Source organism: Onychostruthus taczanowskii, unplaced genomic scaffold, assembly GCF_017590055.1.
Source record: "Onychostruthus taczanowskii isolate IOZ18803 unplaced genomic scaffold, ASM1759005v1 scaffold5, whole genome shotgun sequence".
In the NCBI taxonomy this organism is placed as follows: Eukaryota; Metazoa; Chordata; class Aves; order Passeriformes; family Passeridae; genus Onychostruthus; species Onychostruthus taczanowskii.
Window position 1 is genome coordinate 5,450,622 of NW_024502568.1, and position 16,928 is coordinate 5,467,549.

Genomic DNA, 16,928 nt, shown 5'->3' on the forward strand with positions numbered 1-16,928 from the left:
GGCCCCGCCCCCGCCGCCGCGCGGGCCCCGCCCCCGTCCCGCACGCGCCCTCAGCACCTGCGCTGGCGGCGCGCGGGGGTCGCTGCTCTGCGCTGCCGGTCACGCGCCGCGCGATCGTCATGGCGACGCCCGGGCGGGTCCGGAAGTGCTCGTCCCGCGCTTCCGGCGGCGACACTTCCGGGGTGGCTCGGGATGCTGCGGGCGGCGCGCGGCGGGGCCCGGCGGCTGCTGCGGGGCGGGCCCGCTCCGCCACGGCCCCCGCTACCGCCGGCACACGGCCGCCTGCCCCCGCGGCTCTGCCTTCCGCGACGCCTGCTGCAGCAGGCGCCCCAGCCCGCCGCGCCGCCGCCCGCCGTGGGGCGATGGCTCCTGGCCTGCAGCGGTGCCGTGGCCGGTGCCGTGGTGCTGGGCGGCGTCACCAGGTGAGCGCGGCACCCCCGCCCCGCCGGAGCGGCGCACAGCGGGCCCCTGGAGGCAGCCGTCCGTGTGTGCCCGCGCCGCCCGTGACCCCGTGCGGCTGTCCCCGCACCGAGAGAGCCTGGGAGAGCTCCTCCCGTGCCTGCCCTTCGTGGCTGCGGGGGACGCGCGGGGACAGGGCTGCGAGTGCCGGGGAGACTGCTCGTAGTCTGGGCATGCCACTGCGGGACAACTCAGGTGTGGTCATTCACAGACTCTGCGATCTCCGTCCTGTTCTTAGTTCTGAGCTGAAGGATTGTCTGAACAAGGGTTTTAAGACATATCCTAGAACCACAGCATATCCTGATTGGAAGGGTCCCACAAGGACCGTCGAAGTCCCAGCTCCTGGGTTGCTGTGCAGCCCAGAGCTCTCGCTTCAGTTCAGCAGATCTGCTGACTGCCTGTTCTCTGTGTCTCTGCTCCCAGGCTGACAGAATCAGGCCTTTCCATGGTCGACTGGCACCTGGTGAAGGAGATGAGGCCCCCCCGAACGCAGCAGGAGTGGGAGGCCGAGTTCCAGAAGTACCAGCAGTTCCCAGAGTTTAAAATGTGAGTGTGCAAAACTGGAAGGAGGGCGTGCTGAGAGCAGCCCTTCTAGGACTGAGCCACTCATAAACCTACCGTAAGAAAAAAAAATGTTTTCTGAGGTCACTGGGAAGGCACACAAAGCCTGCCTGGAGGTGCAAAGTTCAGCGGGGGGCTGTGAAACAGTTGCTTCATTGTCCTTTAACAGCCTGAACCACGACATGACGCTGCCGGAGTTCAAGTTCATCTGGTACATGGAGTACTCGCACCGCATGTGGGGCCGGGCCGTGGGCCTGGCCTACCTGCTGCCTGCCGCCTACTTCTGGCGCCGGGGCTGCCTCAGCCGGCCCCTCAAGGGCCGCGTGCTGGCGCTCTGCGGGCTCGTCTGCTTCCAGGTGAGAGCCCTACCGACAGCCTCTGAAACATCACCTGGCTTTAGCCCCCGAACCAGAGATGCCTTTCACTAGTCCAGTCTGCTCAGAGCTCCATCCACCCTGCTCCACCCTGACCAGGGATGGGGTATCCACAGCTTCTCTGGGAAACCTGTTCCAGTGCTCACCACCCTCACAGCACAGAATTTTTTTCCAATATCTAATCTAAACCTGCCTTCTGTCAGTTTGATATCTTCTGATTCAGCATAACTAAGACAGTGGGATTCATCACAGCTTGGTGTCAGTGATGCCATGACAGTGTGTCAGTGCTGGTAGCTAGTTGAAAGTAGAGGAAACAAGTTGCTTTGCCCCTAATATTTATCCCATTTTAGTAGTTGCTGCTGTGCTGTCTGGCTCTGAGCCCTCTCCTGTTTTGCCAGGGGCTGCTGGGATGGTACATGGTGAAGAGTGGGCTGGAAGAGAAGCCAGACTCGTACGACATCCCTCGGGTCAGTCAGTACCGCCTGGCAGCACACCTGGGCTCTGCGCTGGTCCTGTACTGTGCCAGCCTGTGGACAGGGCTGTCTTTGCTGCTTCCACAGCACAAGGTATGCAGTGGTGTGTCAGGGCAGTGTCAGTTCAGAGCGCTGGGGTATGATGTGAACATAAGGAAAGGATGTGAAGGCTGATGGTGCTTCTCTTGTAGTCTCTGTTCTTGACTCTGATCTAATACTTACAGTGTTAAAAATACCCATTCGGTAAACTTCTTGGTTATGGGACACTTGCTGTGGCTCGTACTGTTTGGGTCAAAAGTGATGAGTCTCAGAATTTGTGGAAGCTCAGCCAGGGGTGTGCCTGGCTGGGTAAATTATTTGTGCCAGTAACTGTCCAAGGGCCACTTCAGTTTCTGCACAGGGCTGGACTTGATTAGCTGTGGTTTTGAGAGACCACTGAAGCATGGTTGCTGTGTGGTGGTCTGTAAAATCCCCCTCTAAAATACAGGCCAACCCCTTGGCCTGTGTATGTTGTGAAGGCTTTTCTTAGCTGCTGCCAACAGCACTGGAAATGCCTTGATTATTTCTTTTTCTTTTTATTTTTAATTTATTTTATTTTACAGCTGCCAGAAACCAAACAGCTGCTTCGCTTGAGACAATATGCTCATGGCACTACAGCTCTCATTTTTCTTACTGCTCTTTCAGGTAAAGCTCTTCCTGCTGTCCAGTTTGTGACTTATTCCTCTCTGCTGGTTTGCTTTTTTTTTTCTGTTCTGTGAGCAGCCCCATCTGTTCTCTGAGAAAATTGCTGCTGTCAGGGATCTTACAGTCAAGAACCTCCTGACTGGTCTTTCCTGGGCAGGTGGGGAGGCACCTTCCAGCCTTTCTGTGCTGTGTGATCTCTGTATATGTTGCTAAAAGAAATTCAGGATCAAGCTGAGCTCTTGAATGAGAGCTGTGCAACCTGGAGTGACACCTTTGCCTACTGTGCTAGTCTCATTTTCTGCTCTGGAATTGCAGGTGCCTTTGTGGCAGGGCTGGATGCTGGCCTTGTGTACAATTCCTTCCCCAAAATGGGGGAGCGCTGGATCCCAGATGATCTCCTTGCCTTCTCCCCCGTGCTGAGAAATATCTTTGAGAATCCTACAACTGTACAGTTTGATCACAGGATCTTGGTAAGTGCTGTCTTCCTGATATGTCTGGGCTGCTTCTTGGTTGCCTCCTGCAGCCAAGCTGTCTTCTTTGGGCTGTGGTTCTGTCAGCTTGAGTGATTTCTAGGGTGTCCAAAGGGCCTGAGAGCGTCTTACCAGTTTGCTTCTGCAGGAAGAGGAAGCTTAGCATTGTTTTTTATTTTCAGTGTGGCCTTCTTCCTTAAGGAGGTCTTCCTCCTGCGCAAGTAACACACTTTGTTTCTCTGATTCTCCTTTTCCATAACACGAGCTACAGTGTGGGATAGCCCTTGCTATTGAAATGTCTGGGAAAGCTGTGTGAAATAAAACTTGGAAATCCTGATATTGAATGCTTCCTGCAGCATTTCTGAACTTGTTTTGCACAGTAGTACCCTGTGAATATATCTCAGCTAGTTAGAGCAATCCGGATATTAAATACCACTGGCAGCACTGCTGTGAACTAAGCCGTGGCTGAGACTAAAAAAAGAAAGATTAAGCTGGATCACCTTGGGTGACCTGCACAGCAAGATTAAGTTGGTGAACTACAGCTGAGTGGTGGAAATGAGATCAGTTTTCCAGATGACAGCTTCCACCTTCAGTTGTCAAGGTGGCAGCTGGGGAGAGGGCAGACACCATCTCTAGTGACTTGAATTAATGAGGAGAAGCTGTTGGAAAGTAAAGCATTCATTTGGAGGAAATTAAAAGTCTCTGTAACTTCACTTAAATTTCGGGGTTGTTAACCTGATGGTGTGGGAGCTCTAGGATTGGTCATGGCCATTAATACATTTCTTTAGTTAAAAACTGCTCACACAATTTCTTTTACTGCATGGAATGCACAGCCAAAGGCCACTGCACCCATTTCCCTTGAACTTTCATTGAAGGGTGGTTGTTTCCCTTCTCTTCCGTAGGGAATTGCCTCCATCACAGCTGTCACAGCACTGTACCTCTTCTCGAGGAAGATCCCACTCCCTCGAAGGACCAGGATGGCTGTGACTTCCTTACTGGCCGTAGCTTGCATGCAGGTACTGCCCTTATTTTTTTCCTACTCCTTTGCAGCACATTCACAAGGCAGACCTGACCCCGCTTGGATCTATGCTGGCTCCAAAAGTCGGGAGCTGACAGGTGGGACTGCCTAGACCCCACACCTCACCATACTGCATGCACACTTTGAATTTGGGGTGCTCTTGCGTGGCCATGAGCCTTTCTAACACCACACTTTGTGCTGGGAATGGTATCCGTGGTGCATCCACAGCTGCTCTTACCTCTTCTCCCTTCTTGGCAGGTGGGCCTGGGCATCAGCACCCTGCTGCTTTATGTCCCTACGCCTGTGGCTGCTACGCACCAGTCGGGCTCCCTGGCCCTGCTCAGCGTGGCACTGTGGCTCATGAGCGAGCTCCGGAGAGTTCCCAAGTGACGCACCGGCGGGACAGCCCTTCGGCGAGCCGCACCGCCGGGCCAGGGGCGGCCGAGCCCCGGGCGCGCCGGGCCATGTGCGCGCAGCCGGGCTGGCGCGGGAGGCGGCGGCGGGTGTGAGTGCGAGCTTTGTAACATAAAGGAGCTTTGTCAAGCGGCTGTGTCTGCTGGGTGCTCCTTTGCGGAGCGAGGCGCGCAGGCGTGCGGGGGCCGAGCCGGGCTGGGCCGGGCTGGGCTGGGCCGGGCCGAGCCGTGCCGAGCGGATCCGGGCCGGGCCGAGCGGATCCGCCAATGGGAGCCGACGGTGCCGGCAGCGCGGCGCGCTCGGGCCGCGGATTGGCGGCGCGGCGCGGCAGTGGGCGGGGCGCAGTCCGGTGCGGAGCGGCCATGACGGCGCACAGCTTCGCGCTGCCGCTCGTCCTCTTCTCCGCCTTCTGGGGCCTCGTGGGCATCGCCGCCCCCTGGTTCGTGCCCAAGGGGCCGAACCGCGGGTGAGTGGGGGCTCGGGGGGTGCCGCGGTCGGGGGTTCTGGAGATGGGCCTTTCCCGCTAACGCCGGTGTCTCCGCAGGGTGATCATCACGATGCTGGTGACCACCGCCGTGTGCTGCTACCTCTTGTGAGTACCGCGGGCCGGGGACCCTTCCCCCCACCTCCGCTGGCTTCACCGAGACCGGTGGCTGCTGCCCAGCTTCCTCCATGGATGGAGGCTGGTCCCCGGGCTGCGGCCCGCCTCCTCCCGGGCCCATCACTGCCGGGGCAGCAGCCGCTCCCGGTGCTCTGGTGCTGCCGGGGGGGCTGACGGGGGGTTTGTCCCTTTGCAGCTGGCTCATCGCCATCCTGGCCCAGGCCAACCCCCTGTTCGGGCCGCAGCTGAAGAACGAGACCATCTGGTACGTGCGCTTCCTCTGGGAGTGAGCAGTCCCTGGGAGCTGGCGCCTCAACGGAGACCCCCATCAATCCATCACCGTGAGTGGGCAGAGAGCTGGGGTGGCAGATGTCCCTGCTCACCTGCCTGTATCTGACTGGGGAGGGAGCTGCAGCTCAGCCCTGCTGGGCTGGGGGAAATGCTTTGGCTTCCATGCCTTGTGGCTGTGGTGAGCTGGTCCCAGTGTGGGCTGCTGGCTGTGCGCTGGGCCTGAGCAAATCAAGAACTGTCGTTCTCAAATTTGTGGGAGCTCCCTCATGAATGTGTTTGCTGCTAACTTCTCTTCCTTTCTTCCTCCCCCAGCTCTTGTAGCTGTTCCAGCCTCTACCCTCGTGTACCAAACAGCCCCCAGAGGTGCTGGACAGAGGCTGGACCCGCTGCCCAAGCACACCTGGAGCGCTGCAGCCTGGACCAGTGGATGGATGGGCCCCCAAGCATGGCAGGCAGCATCCCTGGATGAGGGCCTACTAATGCAGCCCTAGGAGCAGCCACGCTGCCAGGGAGAGATCCCTTCAGCTGGCCCAGTGCTGCAGTGACTGAGCACCATCCTGTGAGGGAGCTTTGTGTGGTGCCAGCAGATCCTGTCCCAACAGTGCTTGTCCTGCCCTCCTGGTGTGTTCAGCCTTAGCCCCCACGTGAAACCCCTGCTCGTAGCCCAAGCTGCCCAACTAGTTGCCCTGTCCCTGGTCATTACATCCGCTGGCTGCTCGTCTGCATGAGAACACAGGAGCCATTGCATCCTCTGTGATCAGTCCCTTGTGGTGGGAGAGGTCCCTGCTAAGGCAGATTCTGGCTGTGGGTGGAAGAACAAAGGGTTGACCCTGGAGGAGCATGCAGACCCCCTTGGGTGTGGTGAGGGAGGTGTTGGGGTCTGCTGGCAGGGATGAAATGAGGGCTGTCTCCCACCTGAGCAGTGAGGCAGCTGCAGTAGTGTTTAGGTACCTCCACCACAAGATGGGTCCAGGTTCTGAGAAGAGCCAAGCAGACCATTGTGTTTCAGGTTTCCCCTTATTTATCAGATAATTTATCTGTATTTATTTATTTGTCTGTGTCGTTTAACTTGTGTTGTGGAAATAAATCCTTTTTCTAATAAGTCATGCTGGAGGCTGAGTCAGTTGCTGCTTTGAGGCTGAGGAAGAGTCTTGGCCTTATTCAGCCACCTTTCCTTTCCCCAACACTGTTCCTGCACCATGAGAACAAGGCTGGGATCCTCAGCTGTTGAGCAGGAGGTCAGCAGCACACTGATGCATGGAAAGTTTTATCCTTGATGCCACCTGTGTGCTCATGCTGTGGAACCAGGGTCACAGGGAGGGAACTGTGTGTGCTAGAGGAAAGACTGGGTGCTTGCTCAGCCTCTTGCAGCTGTGCTGGGACCATTGCCGTGGTTCTGGAGCAGCTCAGCAGCCTCTTTGCCAGGCAGCTAAGACTCAGGTGGGGAATAAGGTAAAAAGCAGAGACCAACATCTTGGAGGGGCTCTGAGCTGACAGGCTTTTCCTCTTAGGAAGAGGGTAGCAAAGGATGCTGTTTCCAAGGATCCCAACAGTTTGGTTTGGATCAGAGCTGCCCTTGCTGCTACCAGCTCAGTTAAGCTCAGTCCTGCTGGAATCAGAGAACAATACTGGCAGCAAAGGGGCTCCATCAGCCCACTGCGGCAGCGGGAAGCAGCAGCAGAGCTGTGCAGCCACCCGGCCATGCCACCAGCCAGGAGCCATCGCTGCTGGGAGCTGCTCACTAGGAACTGAGACAGTGCTGGATGGCTCAAGGGGTTTGTTTATTGCTACAGGAATGGGAACAGCAGAGTTCAGAAAAGTGACAAACTTCATTGGACCATCGGTGGGGCTCCAGCCCCGGGGAATGTTTGTGCCTGTGTGCACAGCTCAGCCCTGGCCTGTCCTGGGGCCATGAGCTGGGCTGGACTGAGGTGGCTCTCCCAGGGGCAGGCCCAGCCCACCCTCATGGAGGAAAGAACCACAGCTCCTGATGCTAGTGCCTGGGACAGCACAGGGCAGCTGTGCCCAGGAGGGAATGAATGTGTGAAAGGAAAGACAGCCCACTTTGGTGGTGCCTCAAAAAATCAATCAGTGAGCCCTCAGGGCTCAGTCTGGGATGTTGAGCAAGACTGTAGGATTGTCCTCAGAGGGAAGACATAGTAAAGAGCAGGACACCCCTTCAGGAATACTCCAAGAGGGGCCAGGTTGGGCAGAGCAGCCTGGTGGATCTCACAGTTTACCTTGTTCCTGCAGTAATTTAGCTGGTGCCTGCTGTTCTCCAAGCTCCAGGCTTGCCAGGGCCTGCAGACGGCCACCCCAGGTGATGAACCACAGCACCTCACCAGGTTGCTCAGCAAACTGGCGGCTGAGTCATGGGGTGGCTCAGTACTTCAGGCCAGAGCCCTGGCTTGGCTGCCTCAGTGATAGTGTCCTGTTATCTGAGGGATCTGCCAGGGCTGCAGCCTTGAGCCTGCTGGTAGCAGAGGACTTTGCTCTACACCATGTAGTGAGGCAAAGGCCAGAGGCCAAGGAATGCAAAGATTAGGACTGGGGCAAGGTGGAGAGGAAAGCTCTCGTGTCCATAGCTGCCTCAGCCCCTGGACTCCGGTTCTGCTGCAGAGGCGATGGAGTGCAGACTTTGAGACGGTCTTTAAGAAGGAGTCTAAGCTCTCAGAGCCCAGGCTGTCAGCCAGTCCTAGTTCTGCTGGTGCAACTGGACGCTGGGTACCTCTGGCATCACGGCACGCTTCCCTGGCCCAGCGGCACCACCACCTTGTCCAGCCAGAGCAGGGTGTGCTGGGCCGAGCGCAGCTGCCGGCGGTGGATGCGGCGCAGCCGCAGGAGGTAGAGGACGATGGCCAGCGCCACGACCAGGATGCAGGCAAAGAAGAGATAGTGGTTGTAGACAAAAGAGAGGCGCAGCCAGGAGCCGTGTGCTTGCCGGATGCTCTCCTGACGGAGATCCCTATGGAGAGGAATGTCAGGACTGGCCACGAGATGCGCTGGGTTCCGCCAGGGTCCGTGCAGAGCCCTCACCCAGCGCAGTTACTCCTGCTCCTCCCCAGCCACCCTTCCCTCTGTGACGCCACCCGGCAGCCGATGGTACCTGAGTGGCAGAAATCGCGTCTTGTAGAGGATGGCTCCCAGGGTCCACTGCACCTCCCGGTCGTACACCAGCTGGGCTGTGCGCAGGCTGGGGTAGTCCAGCGGGAACTGGAAGCCCTCGTGAAGGACTTGGTACATCCAGGCTGATTTGAAGCACTGATACCTGCAGACAGGAGCAGCACGCAGGAGCATCAGCCAGACACTAACAACTGCACCAGTCCCTTACCCCAGCAAAGGCCCCCAGGAGGTCCAGCCATGGCACCTCCCAGCAGGTCCATTTACTTCAGCCGGTGCTCGTCAGCATGCGCCGAGTAGAGACCACCACGGAAACGCTGCGTCAGCACCTCCCAGCGCTGGCTGCAGTACTCCTGGGGGAAGGAGAATTTGGGGTTCAGAGCAGAGAACTGCCCTCACTCCCAGCCCAGCTCCCCTGGGCTGAGGCAGCACCCACCTGGGCAGCAGAGGTGAAGGTGGGAGCACTGTATTGGCCCCCCAGGCGCAGCACGTCCTCGGTGCAGTAGAAGAACTCCGAGAAGCCGTAAAACTCGCTGTTGCTGAAGTCGATGGGTGCTTTGTAGGTCTCCACCAGGGAGGCATAGCTGCCATTGGACCCTGCCAGGAGGGGCTGCAGCAGCTTTGCACAGGCCTGCCAGTCCCCTCGTCCCCTGATGTACAGGGTTTGGCCACTCCTCACCACCGTGTCCTCCAGCCCCACAGGCAGGCAGGGGTCCAAGAAGGGCATCTTGGGGTTCAGCCCTGTCTGCTGGTTGTGCAGGCTGGAAAACAGTCCAGGAAAAAATGGCAATTGCACAGGGGGTCCTATACCACCTTCCAAAAGCCTAATCTAGCCCTGTCCCACATCCAGATACCCTCTGCACCAGACCAGGCTGTGTCCTCTTGTACCCAGCAGAGCTGGTGCCTGCCCTGCCACCTCCTGCTAAGGCTGGATTCACCAGATCTGTCACGCTGGCCTCCAGCTACATGCTCTGAGCACCTGTAGGGTGCAACAAAGCACAGCCCACCCCCCCAGCTCATGGGGATCTGTGCCTCCGCACAGCCCCAGGGGATCTGGAGGCAGGGGCTGCTCCCGGCACAGGAGTACCTGGGCACCAAGCCTCCAACTCTGGTGACAGCTTCGTGTAGTGCTCTTGGAAGGAAAGGAGAGACAGGAGACAGGAGAGCTCGAGGTGGGGATGCAATGGAAAGATGTGCTGAGTGAATCGGTGCTGGAGATGGGGAAGTCAGAGTAGGAAAAGCCAAAAGCCAGTAGGAGGGGCCTCCCTGTAGCCTGTCACAAGGAGAGAAGGAGGAAGGTAGGGAGCTGTGGCACTGATAAGCCTGCCAGGCTTGGAGAACAGCAGCAGCCAAGCACTCTGTGCCAGCCCAGGCACCAGCTGCTGCCAGCGTGGCTGTGGGAGCTGTTATCACCACAGGCAGCTCGTGAGGCAAATCCAGGGGGGAGAGCACAGCACGAAGAAACCAGCACCCCATTTCACAATGCTCTGGTGGGGGCACCACCAGGTGAGGCAGCAATACCGGTTGTGAGCATAGGTTTGGTTCAGCACGAGTCCCTCATAGCGCTGCCGGGCAAAATTGCCCCCGAAGCCCAGGAAAGTGTTGACGTAGACACGGTACATGTGGCCAGCGTGCTGCACGTCACAGCCCAGGTTGAATTCTGCCAGCAAGCTCTTAGCAGCCTCGTCCTGCTGACACAGACAGGTCCATGATCAGCAGCAATCCAGGGAAGGCAGGAGCTGCTCTCGGGGACCAGACACGCACCTGCTGTGGGGAGGAGATGGCTCCGGAGTCGGGCACTTCGTAGGCAATCTGCAGGGAGGCGCCTCCCATGTCAAGGATCCCAACAGTTCGTTTCCGAACCAGGGACTTCCCCTGGTCCCCGAGTGCTACAGTGACCACTGCATCCTCCTCTGCAACCCACAGCAGCATGTCAGCAAGAGGCAGGATCTGGGGCAGCATCTTCTCCCTTCCACCATCACCCCACAGCTGCCTCGTGTGCTCCTCCCCCACTGCAGGCAGACCCCAAGGGCCACCTGCAAGGATCACCTCCCAGGTCCAGGAAAGTTTCACACTTATGACAGGAGTCAGGCATTGCTCCCTACTCCAGAGGTTGATCTTAGCTACAGCACTGGTACAAAGTCCAGCATACTCTGCTTAGACCCTCCCAGCTGTTCTACAAGCAGCCAGACTCACCATCCTCATGATCAAACCGTCCCAGGACAAAGTTGATGCCAATCCACGAATAGACACCTGCACAAGACAGAAAAGGTCATTACAACAACATACTAAAGAGGAACAGGCAGTGCTTTGTGGCAGCTCCTACCTTCCTGTTTCCCTGAGATCACTTCTGCGTGTGATTTGGAGAAGAGGAAATCAAACTCCAGGGGCACATTTGTCACCAAGTCTTCCAGGATTGCAGCTTGCTGACTGCAAGGATGCAGGAGAGGATCAGATGCCGATGCCGGTGGAGACACCAGGAATCACACCACACTACAGTCCCCATCCAACCCCACAAGTTCTGCTGCTGCAGCCAGCATGTTTTAGAGATGAAAAATAGATCTAGTTGTTTGAGATCCTCAGTCGAAAGCATCTTCTCAGCTCCCTCCCAGCATGCTCAAACCCTCCTTCTGCATCCCTTGCTACTCTCCCCTACAACGCACCGTTTCCTTTCTCAATTCCCCCCAGGATTCTCCCGCACGGTCCAAGAGCAGGCAGCTGTCTCGCTCCTCCCCGGGGCTGAGCGGTCCCAGCGCATCCCTGGCCCGCCTGACAAGGGCGGCGAACTCACCGCTCGGGCAGCAGCCGCATGCCGGCCGTGCACAGGATGTACAGCGGCGTCTCCTTGTGCTTCCGCGGCGGGACGTGCGCTGCCGCGAACCGCAGCAGCGGCCGCAGGTACGGGGTCGCCTGCTCGGGGGCTGCCGCGGTCACGGAGATGCCTGGCGAGGAAGGCGCCGTGAGCCAGCCCGCCCCGTCCGAGCGGGGGGCTCGGGGCCGGACCGGGGCAGCACGCACCGGGTTTGATTTTCTTGACGACCGGGCGGCTGCTCCGGTCCCTCATCTGCTTGATGTCCAGCAGGTCGTGGGGGTTCCCGTTGTGCGGGGGCCAGAAGTAGACGAAAACCCGGGAGCCGCTGCTCCCGCAGTCCACCACCACGCCGTAATTAAGGGACGAGTCCTCGGTGTCCGTGGCCGTCAGCTCCTGCGCCCGCGCCAGGTACCTGCGGCACGGCGGCTCAGCACCGGGCTCGGCACCGGGGCTCGGCACCGGCGGCCGGCCGTGACCCCGCTCCCCGGCAGCCCCGTCCCCGCTCACCTCTCGTCCCGCCGGGAGGCGCGGGGCGGCGCGGCCCAGCGGCGGGGCACGACGGCCGCCAGCAGCAGCAGCAGCCCTAAGAGGAGAGCGAGCCCCAGCGCAGCCGGGCGCTGCCGCGGCCCCGGGCACGGTCCCACCGAGCGCCACGACAGGCAGAAAACGCCGACCCTGAGGGTAGAGACCACTAGTGAGCACCGGCACCGCGCCGGCCCCGACCCCCCGGCGCAGCCCCACTCACCTGGCCATGTGCGCCCGCTGCCGCCCGCCCGCGCATCGCCGCTGCGGGCACCGCCGCCGGCACCGGCGGACACGTCACCGCCCGCCGCCGCCGCCGCGCCCCGCCGGGCGGAGCCCCGCCCCCCGCGGCACGGCGACCAATCGGCTCCGTTCGTCCTGCTGGAGCCACGCCCATGCTGCCCGACGACCAATCGTACTGGGCGGGACGCGGGCTCCCCCCCCCTCGCGCTGCCGGGGGCGGTGCCCGGCTTCGCCCTTGCTCCCGCGTCCGACCTTCGCCGGGAGGTGGCACGCGCAGGCTTCCAGCCAATCGCGGGCGCCCAAATACACAGCACGCGCCGACGTCCGGAGTGGCGGACTCGCCGTCCAATGGCGATTCTTCGGCCCCCCGGAGAGGCGGGGCGAGCGGGCCAAAGGTCGCGGGCGCGCCGACCAATGCGCTGCGCGGCAGGGCGGGGCGCGAAGTTGAGATACCCAATTGGCTGCGAGGACCGGCAGGGCGGGCAGTCCCGGCGGCCAACGGGCAGCGCGCCCGAACGCGCCGGAGGAAGCGGCCGGCCAGTGGTGGCGCCCGAGCCGCGGCGCCGGTGGCCAATTAGCGCGCCGTGCGTGGGCGGCTCGCGGCCCGCCGAGCCAATGGGCGCCCTTCAGGGGCGGGCACCGGACGGAGGCGGCCAATGGGCGCCAGGGAGGGGCGGGGCAGCGCGGGGCGCGGCGGGCGCCGGGTCCCGGTCCCGGCCCGGGGGGCCCCGAGCCGCGCTCCCCGCCCGCCCCCGACTACGAGGCGCTGCCCCAGGGCGCCGCCGTGTCCACGCACATGCTGGCGGGCGCCGTGGCCGGCGTCATGGAGCACTGCGTGATGTACCCCATCGACTGCGTCAAGGTGCCGGCGGCGCGCGGGCGCGGGGAGGGGGGCACGGGGCGCCGCACCGGGAGCCCCGGGCACGGTCTGACGAGCCGCACGGCCGGGCCCGCCCTGTTTTGCAGACGCGGATGCAGAGCCTGCAGCCGGAGCCCGCCGCTCGCTACCGGAACGTGCTGGAGGCCCTGTGGCGCATCGCCCGCACCGAGGGCGTCTGGCGGCCCATGCGGGGCCTGAACATCACGGCCACCGGCGCCGGCCCCGCGCACGCCCTCTACTTCGCCTGCTACGAAAAGTTAAAAAAGACGCTGAGCGACGTTATCCACGCAGGGGGCAATAGCCATGTGGCCAACGGTACCGGCCCCGCCACGCCCGGGTGGGAGCGGGGTGGGAGCGGCAGGTTGGCGGTAGGGAGGTCCCGCCGCGGGGTCGGGGTGCCGTGGATGTCCTAAAGCCCTGTGCTCTCTCCAGCCGTGAGCAGCCGCTGCACGGTGCCGGGCTCGGGGAAGCGCCGCTCCGCGCCTGCCAGAGCCGCTGCCAGGTATTGGCCTGAAGCAGGTTAGTGGCCCTGGCTCGGAAGGATGCTGGTGGACAGGAGCTGCCTGCAGACAGGCTGGGACTGGCCGTGGCCCCGGGGAATGGCAGTGCCAGAGCTCGCCCCAGGAGTGCCACGTGGTTTCGGAGCCTGTCTCGCCATGGTGCCCATTACTCGTCTCAAGGACTCGCCACAGTGGGGGGAGCTTGGGGCTGAGGGGAGAGCAGGGCACGTTCCGCCCTTGGCAGGCATGCAGCAGAGTGCTAGCGGCTTCTCCGTGGGACATGGGGATGCTCACTATCCTACGGCCTCCCTGCCAGCTGGTGGCATTGGCCTGTCCCCCAAGGAGTGGGCACAGATGTGTCCCGGCCACCCCATGGGACATGGCAGCCTGTCACAATCTTCTCCCTCTCCTCCTGTATCTCGCTCCTGAGGACCAGCCTGCCTTTTGGAAGGGAGATGGAGGTCGCCTTCAGATCTCACCGTTTTCAGGGGCCTCCTCCTGTGCCTTGGCCAGGGACTTGGGGCTGTGGTGGAGTCCCAGGGTCCCTCACCTTTCCCCCCCTCATGTGTGGCAGTTCTTGTTTTGCAGGTGCAGCCGGGTGTGTAGCAACGTTGCTCCACGATGCAGCCATGAACCCTGCTGAAGGTAATGATGGTCCTGGCCTGCCGGGGAGCGGAGAATCAGGGTCTGCCCAAGCCTCTTGGGTCCCCTCTGTGGCACAAAGAGGGCTCTTGTTCTTGCCTGATTTCAGGGGTTCTTTGGGGGCTCATGGCTCCAGTTAGGGACCCTGGTGGCAGCCTGTTACGGACAGCACAGCAAACCACAGTTTAGGAGGAGCTGGGAGGGCATGGGCCTTTCATCCAGGAGTTTGGCTAGGGACTGTTACCTGGAGCAGGAGAGGAGGCAAGAGAGATGTGATTGGCACTGCCAAAGTCATTCTAAGTGTCTGGAAGCTGGGCACTGCTGTACTGAGGTCTAGGGAAGAGGTGGTACAGTCATGGGCCTGTGTTCAAGAGAAAAATTAAGTGTGGGGTATAAAAACATGCTAGAGAAGTTGGGAGAAGGGAGATCTTGTGAAATGTCTGGAAGGTGCTGATTTTGATGATCCTGATGTATATGAAAAAAGTATAGGGAGTTAGTAATTTTACTAAGTCCATGGAAGTGGGGGAGAAGGAGAAGCAATTAGGAAAGGCCAGTCATAAAGGTATTTTTCCCTCTTAAAACTGCAGGGCTTGTGATAGTGCAGGCTCCAGCTGATCTGGGCACAGGTCCTGCCTCCCCACTGCATGACAGGGACCCCAAGGAGCAGGCAGCTGCCAGACCACTGTCATGGAGCTTCTCTTGTCATGACTATAGTAGTTCAGCATCGCATCATTTTTAGCTCCTTATGGTCACATTGAGATAGGGGGAGGTAGAACAGCGGCAGGCTGTGCTCTGGACTCCCCTGTCCCAGTCTTGGATGTGTTAGTGGGGTTTGGCGTCTGAACCTTGCCCAGAGTGGCTGCATTTTGGCAGTGGCTGCTAACAGTTCCTGGCCAGTGGGCTCTGCAATGAGCTGTGGTTATTCTGGGCTGCAGTGGGGGTGGCAGGGGAGGGACAGTCTTATCCAGAGCGAGAGCTGTCTGGGAAATAAGAGACTGGATGCCAGGGGGTTCTTCTGACTGAGTGATAGCTCTGCAGCAGTGGATGGGGAAACATCGGTTGCTTGGGAGCAAGGGTGGATCTGGACTGTAAGCAGTGGCCTCTCAGGATATTCCCTGGGGCTGTGGCATGTGAGTGGCTTCACAGTGGTGATGTGATGCCTCAGCAGTGATGCCTCAGCAGATTTAAATAGCTGGTGTCCTGTCTGGAGACACGTGGGCACCGGTGGTTCGGCAAACGCAGTGTCACCAAACTCCAAGCAGTTGGAGGAAGCCTGGCTTTGTGTTTACCCTTCTCTCTCCTCTTCCCCTCCGCGCCTGGGTCCTGGCTGCTGCCGCCGCCTGTCCCAAGTGGTGAAGCAGAGGATGCAGATGTACAACTCGCCTTACCAGCACGTGATGGACTGTGTACGGGCTGTGTGGCGCAACGAAGGGGCCGGAGCTTTCTACCGCAGCTACACCACCCAGCTCACCATGAACATCCCCTTCCAAGCCATTCACTTCATGACCTACGAGTTCTTGCAGGAGCAGCTCAACCCCCACAGACAGTACAACCCGGGCTCCCACGTGGTCTCCGGAGCCTGCGCGGGGGCCGTCGCTGCTGCCGCCACTACGCCTTTGGACGTTTGCAAAACGCTGCTCAACACCCAGGAGTCCCTGGCCTTGAGCTCCAACATCAGCGGACACATCACAGGCATGGCTAATGCCTTCAGGACGGTGTACCAGGTGGGCGGTGTGACCGCCTACTTCAGAGGGGTCCAGGCCAGAGTCATCTTTCAGATGCCCTCGACGGCGATTGCCTGGTCCGTGTACGAGTTCTTCAAATACATCCTTACCAAGCGCCAGGAGGAGCGTCGGGCTGGCAAGTGATGCAGAGCCAAACGCCGTTCCAGACCCGTCTCACATCCCCTCCTGGTGTGTCTTCTGACCCCTCTCCCATTTGGTTTGGTTTGTGTTGAAGAGAGGGGGCAGCGAAGCCCTTTGGGGCTCAGCGATGCCGTTTTTTGCCTGTGGCTGTTGCAGCTCTGCTCAGGCTGCACAGCTCGCTCTCTGCTGGGCTGCTCCGAGATCCCGCTGGGAGCTGCAGCCCAGGTCACATGCCCTGGCACTTTGGTGGAGCTGTGCTCCCTACTTCCCTTAACCACAACATCTCACGCAAAACTCAGCCCTGCTCAGAGGGGAAGGTGAATGTCCTGCCCTGCCCCGGCAGGGCCAAGCTGAGCTCGCAGTCACCGAGGAGGGGGTGACAGTGGGATGCTGGGGGCTTTGTCTGGCTTTTGGCTGAAGCAAAGTGCAAGTCTTGGCCGTTGTCTTGTAGCACGCACACGTGATGCTGACTGCCCCGGTGGTGGTGGTGGTGGGCGAGGGGAGGATGGCACTTGAGGAGGGAGCCTGTAGGTTTGTTCTTGTTCCTGCTCTTGACACCTCCAATAAAAACAGTTCTGCTCTATCCTCATGTCCCATTCTTACTCCAGCATGGCCCAGCTGCCAGCACTGTGCCTTTCTGACTGTGCCTGGTGCTGAGCTCTTTTGATGGATGCCAGAGCAGGGGAGGGAAGGGCAGTCTGGGGGGGTGGTGGGAGAAGGGGGCCTGTCTGGCCCAGTCACCCTGGCAGCATGCAGGGATGAGGGTGCCCCCATCCCCTCTGGCTCATGGTCCATCGCCTGCTGCTGGTGTGAGTTGTGAGCCTGGAGGAGAAGCTGAAGTTTATGTTCCTTGGCAAAGTAGTCCCACACCCTCAGTCTGACTGGGGGTCCTCGGGATGCTTCCAAATTGCTCCAAATGGAGATGTTGGCAGGAGGGGTTGTGTGTCAGGAACAGCACAGGAATTTCGTGCTGAGTGAGTCTGGTAGGTTTTTGTACAC

At 60.0% G+C, this 16,928-nt stretch overlaps 5 protein-coding genes across 10 annotated transcripts in view; 3 read left to right on the plus strand and 2 right to left on the minus strand.

Annotated features, from left to right (window-relative positions):
• CUTC (cutC copper transporter) overlaps positions 1 to 190 on the minus strand; it is a 4,674-nt gene extending 4,484 nt beyond the window's left edge. For both annotated transcript variants that reach the window (XM_041415724.1, XM_041415723.1), the window contains exon 1: positions 58 to 190. In XM_041415724.1, the coding sequence (XP_041271658.1) occupies positions 58 to 121 (64 nt within the window). In that variant the 5' untranslated portion in view covers positions 122 to 190. The remainder of the gene's footprint in view (positions 1 to 57) is intronic.
• Positions 191 to 192: 2 nt separating this feature from the next.
• On the plus strand, positions 193 to 5,344 carry LOC121341842 (cytochrome c oxidase assembly protein COX15 homolog). Of its 2 annotated transcripts, XR_005953467.1 has the most exons (10): positions 193 to 422; positions 883 to 1,005; positions 1,190 to 1,376; positions 1,793 to 1,960; positions 2,470 to 2,551; positions 2,867 to 3,021; positions 3,924 to 4,037; positions 4,298 to 4,544; positions 4,998 to 5,045; positions 5,251 to 5,344. XR_005953467.1 is itself a non-coding variant. In XM_041415722.1 (8 exons), exons 1-8 carry the CDS (start codon positions 193 to 195, stop codon positions 4,427 to 4,429), a joined length of 1,191 nt encoding a protein of 396 aa, XP_041271656.1. In that variant the 3' UTR covers positions 4,430 to 4,582. The 2 variants fall into 2 exon arrangements, 1 of the variants encoding a protein (XP_041271656.1); XM_041415722.1 differs by lacking the exons at positions 4,998 to 5,045; positions 5,251 to 5,344 and having other exon boundaries at positions 4,298 to 4,582.
• Positions 4,631 to 6,451, plus strand: ATP6V0E2 (ATPase H+ transporting V0 subunit e2). The gene is made up of 4 exons (XM_041415725.1): positions 4,631 to 4,919; positions 4,998 to 5,045; positions 5,251 to 5,395; positions 5,658 to 6,451. The coding sequence occupies exons 1-3, from the start codon at positions 4,720 to 4,722 to the stop codon at positions 5,342 to 5,344; spliced, it is 342 nt and encodes a 113-aa protein (XP_041271659.1). The 5' UTR covers positions 4,631 to 4,719; the 3' UTR covers positions 5,345 to 5,395; positions 5,658 to 6,451.
• A 654-nt stretch (positions 6,452 to 7,105) lies between these two features.
• Positions 7,106 to 12,076, minus strand: ENTPD7 (ectonucleoside triphosphate diphosphohydrolase 7). Of its 4 annotated transcripts, none has more exons than XM_041415718.1 (13): positions 12,023 to 12,076; positions 11,785 to 11,952; positions 11,484 to 11,689; positions 11,257 to 11,407; positions 10,792 to 10,895; positions 10,662 to 10,718; positions 10,230 to 10,378; positions 9,987 to 10,153; positions 9,553 to 9,738; positions 8,902 to 9,226; positions 8,733 to 8,818; positions 8,452 to 8,613; positions 7,106 to 8,310 (listed from the first exon to the last, which is right to left on the minus strand). In XM_041415718.1, exons 1-13 carry the CDS (start codon positions 12,028 to 12,030, stop codon positions 8,082 to 8,084), a joined length of 1,998 nt encoding a protein of 665 aa, XP_041271652.1. In that variant the 5' UTR covers positions 12,031 to 12,076; the 3' UTR covers positions 7,106 to 8,081. The 4 variants fall into 4 exon arrangements, with proteins under 4 accessions (XP_041271652.1, XP_041271651.1, XP_041271654.1 ...); XM_041415717.1 differs by having other exon boundaries at positions 9,987 to 10,156; XM_041415720.1 differs by lacking the exon at positions 9,553 to 9,738.
• A 616-nt stretch (positions 12,077 to 12,692) lies between these two features.
• On the plus strand, positions 12,693 to 16,512 carry SLC25A28 (solute carrier family 25 member 28). The gene is made up of 4 exons (XM_041415823.1): positions 12,693 to 12,904; positions 13,009 to 13,237; positions 14,011 to 14,067; positions 15,415 to 16,512. Exons 1-4 carry the CDS (start codon positions 12,839 to 12,841, stop codon positions 15,930 to 15,932), a joined length of 870 nt encoding a protein of 289 aa, XP_041271757.1. The 5' UTR covers positions 12,693 to 12,838; the 3' UTR covers positions 15,933 to 16,512.
• Positions 16,513 to 16,928: the final 416 nt, after the last annotated feature.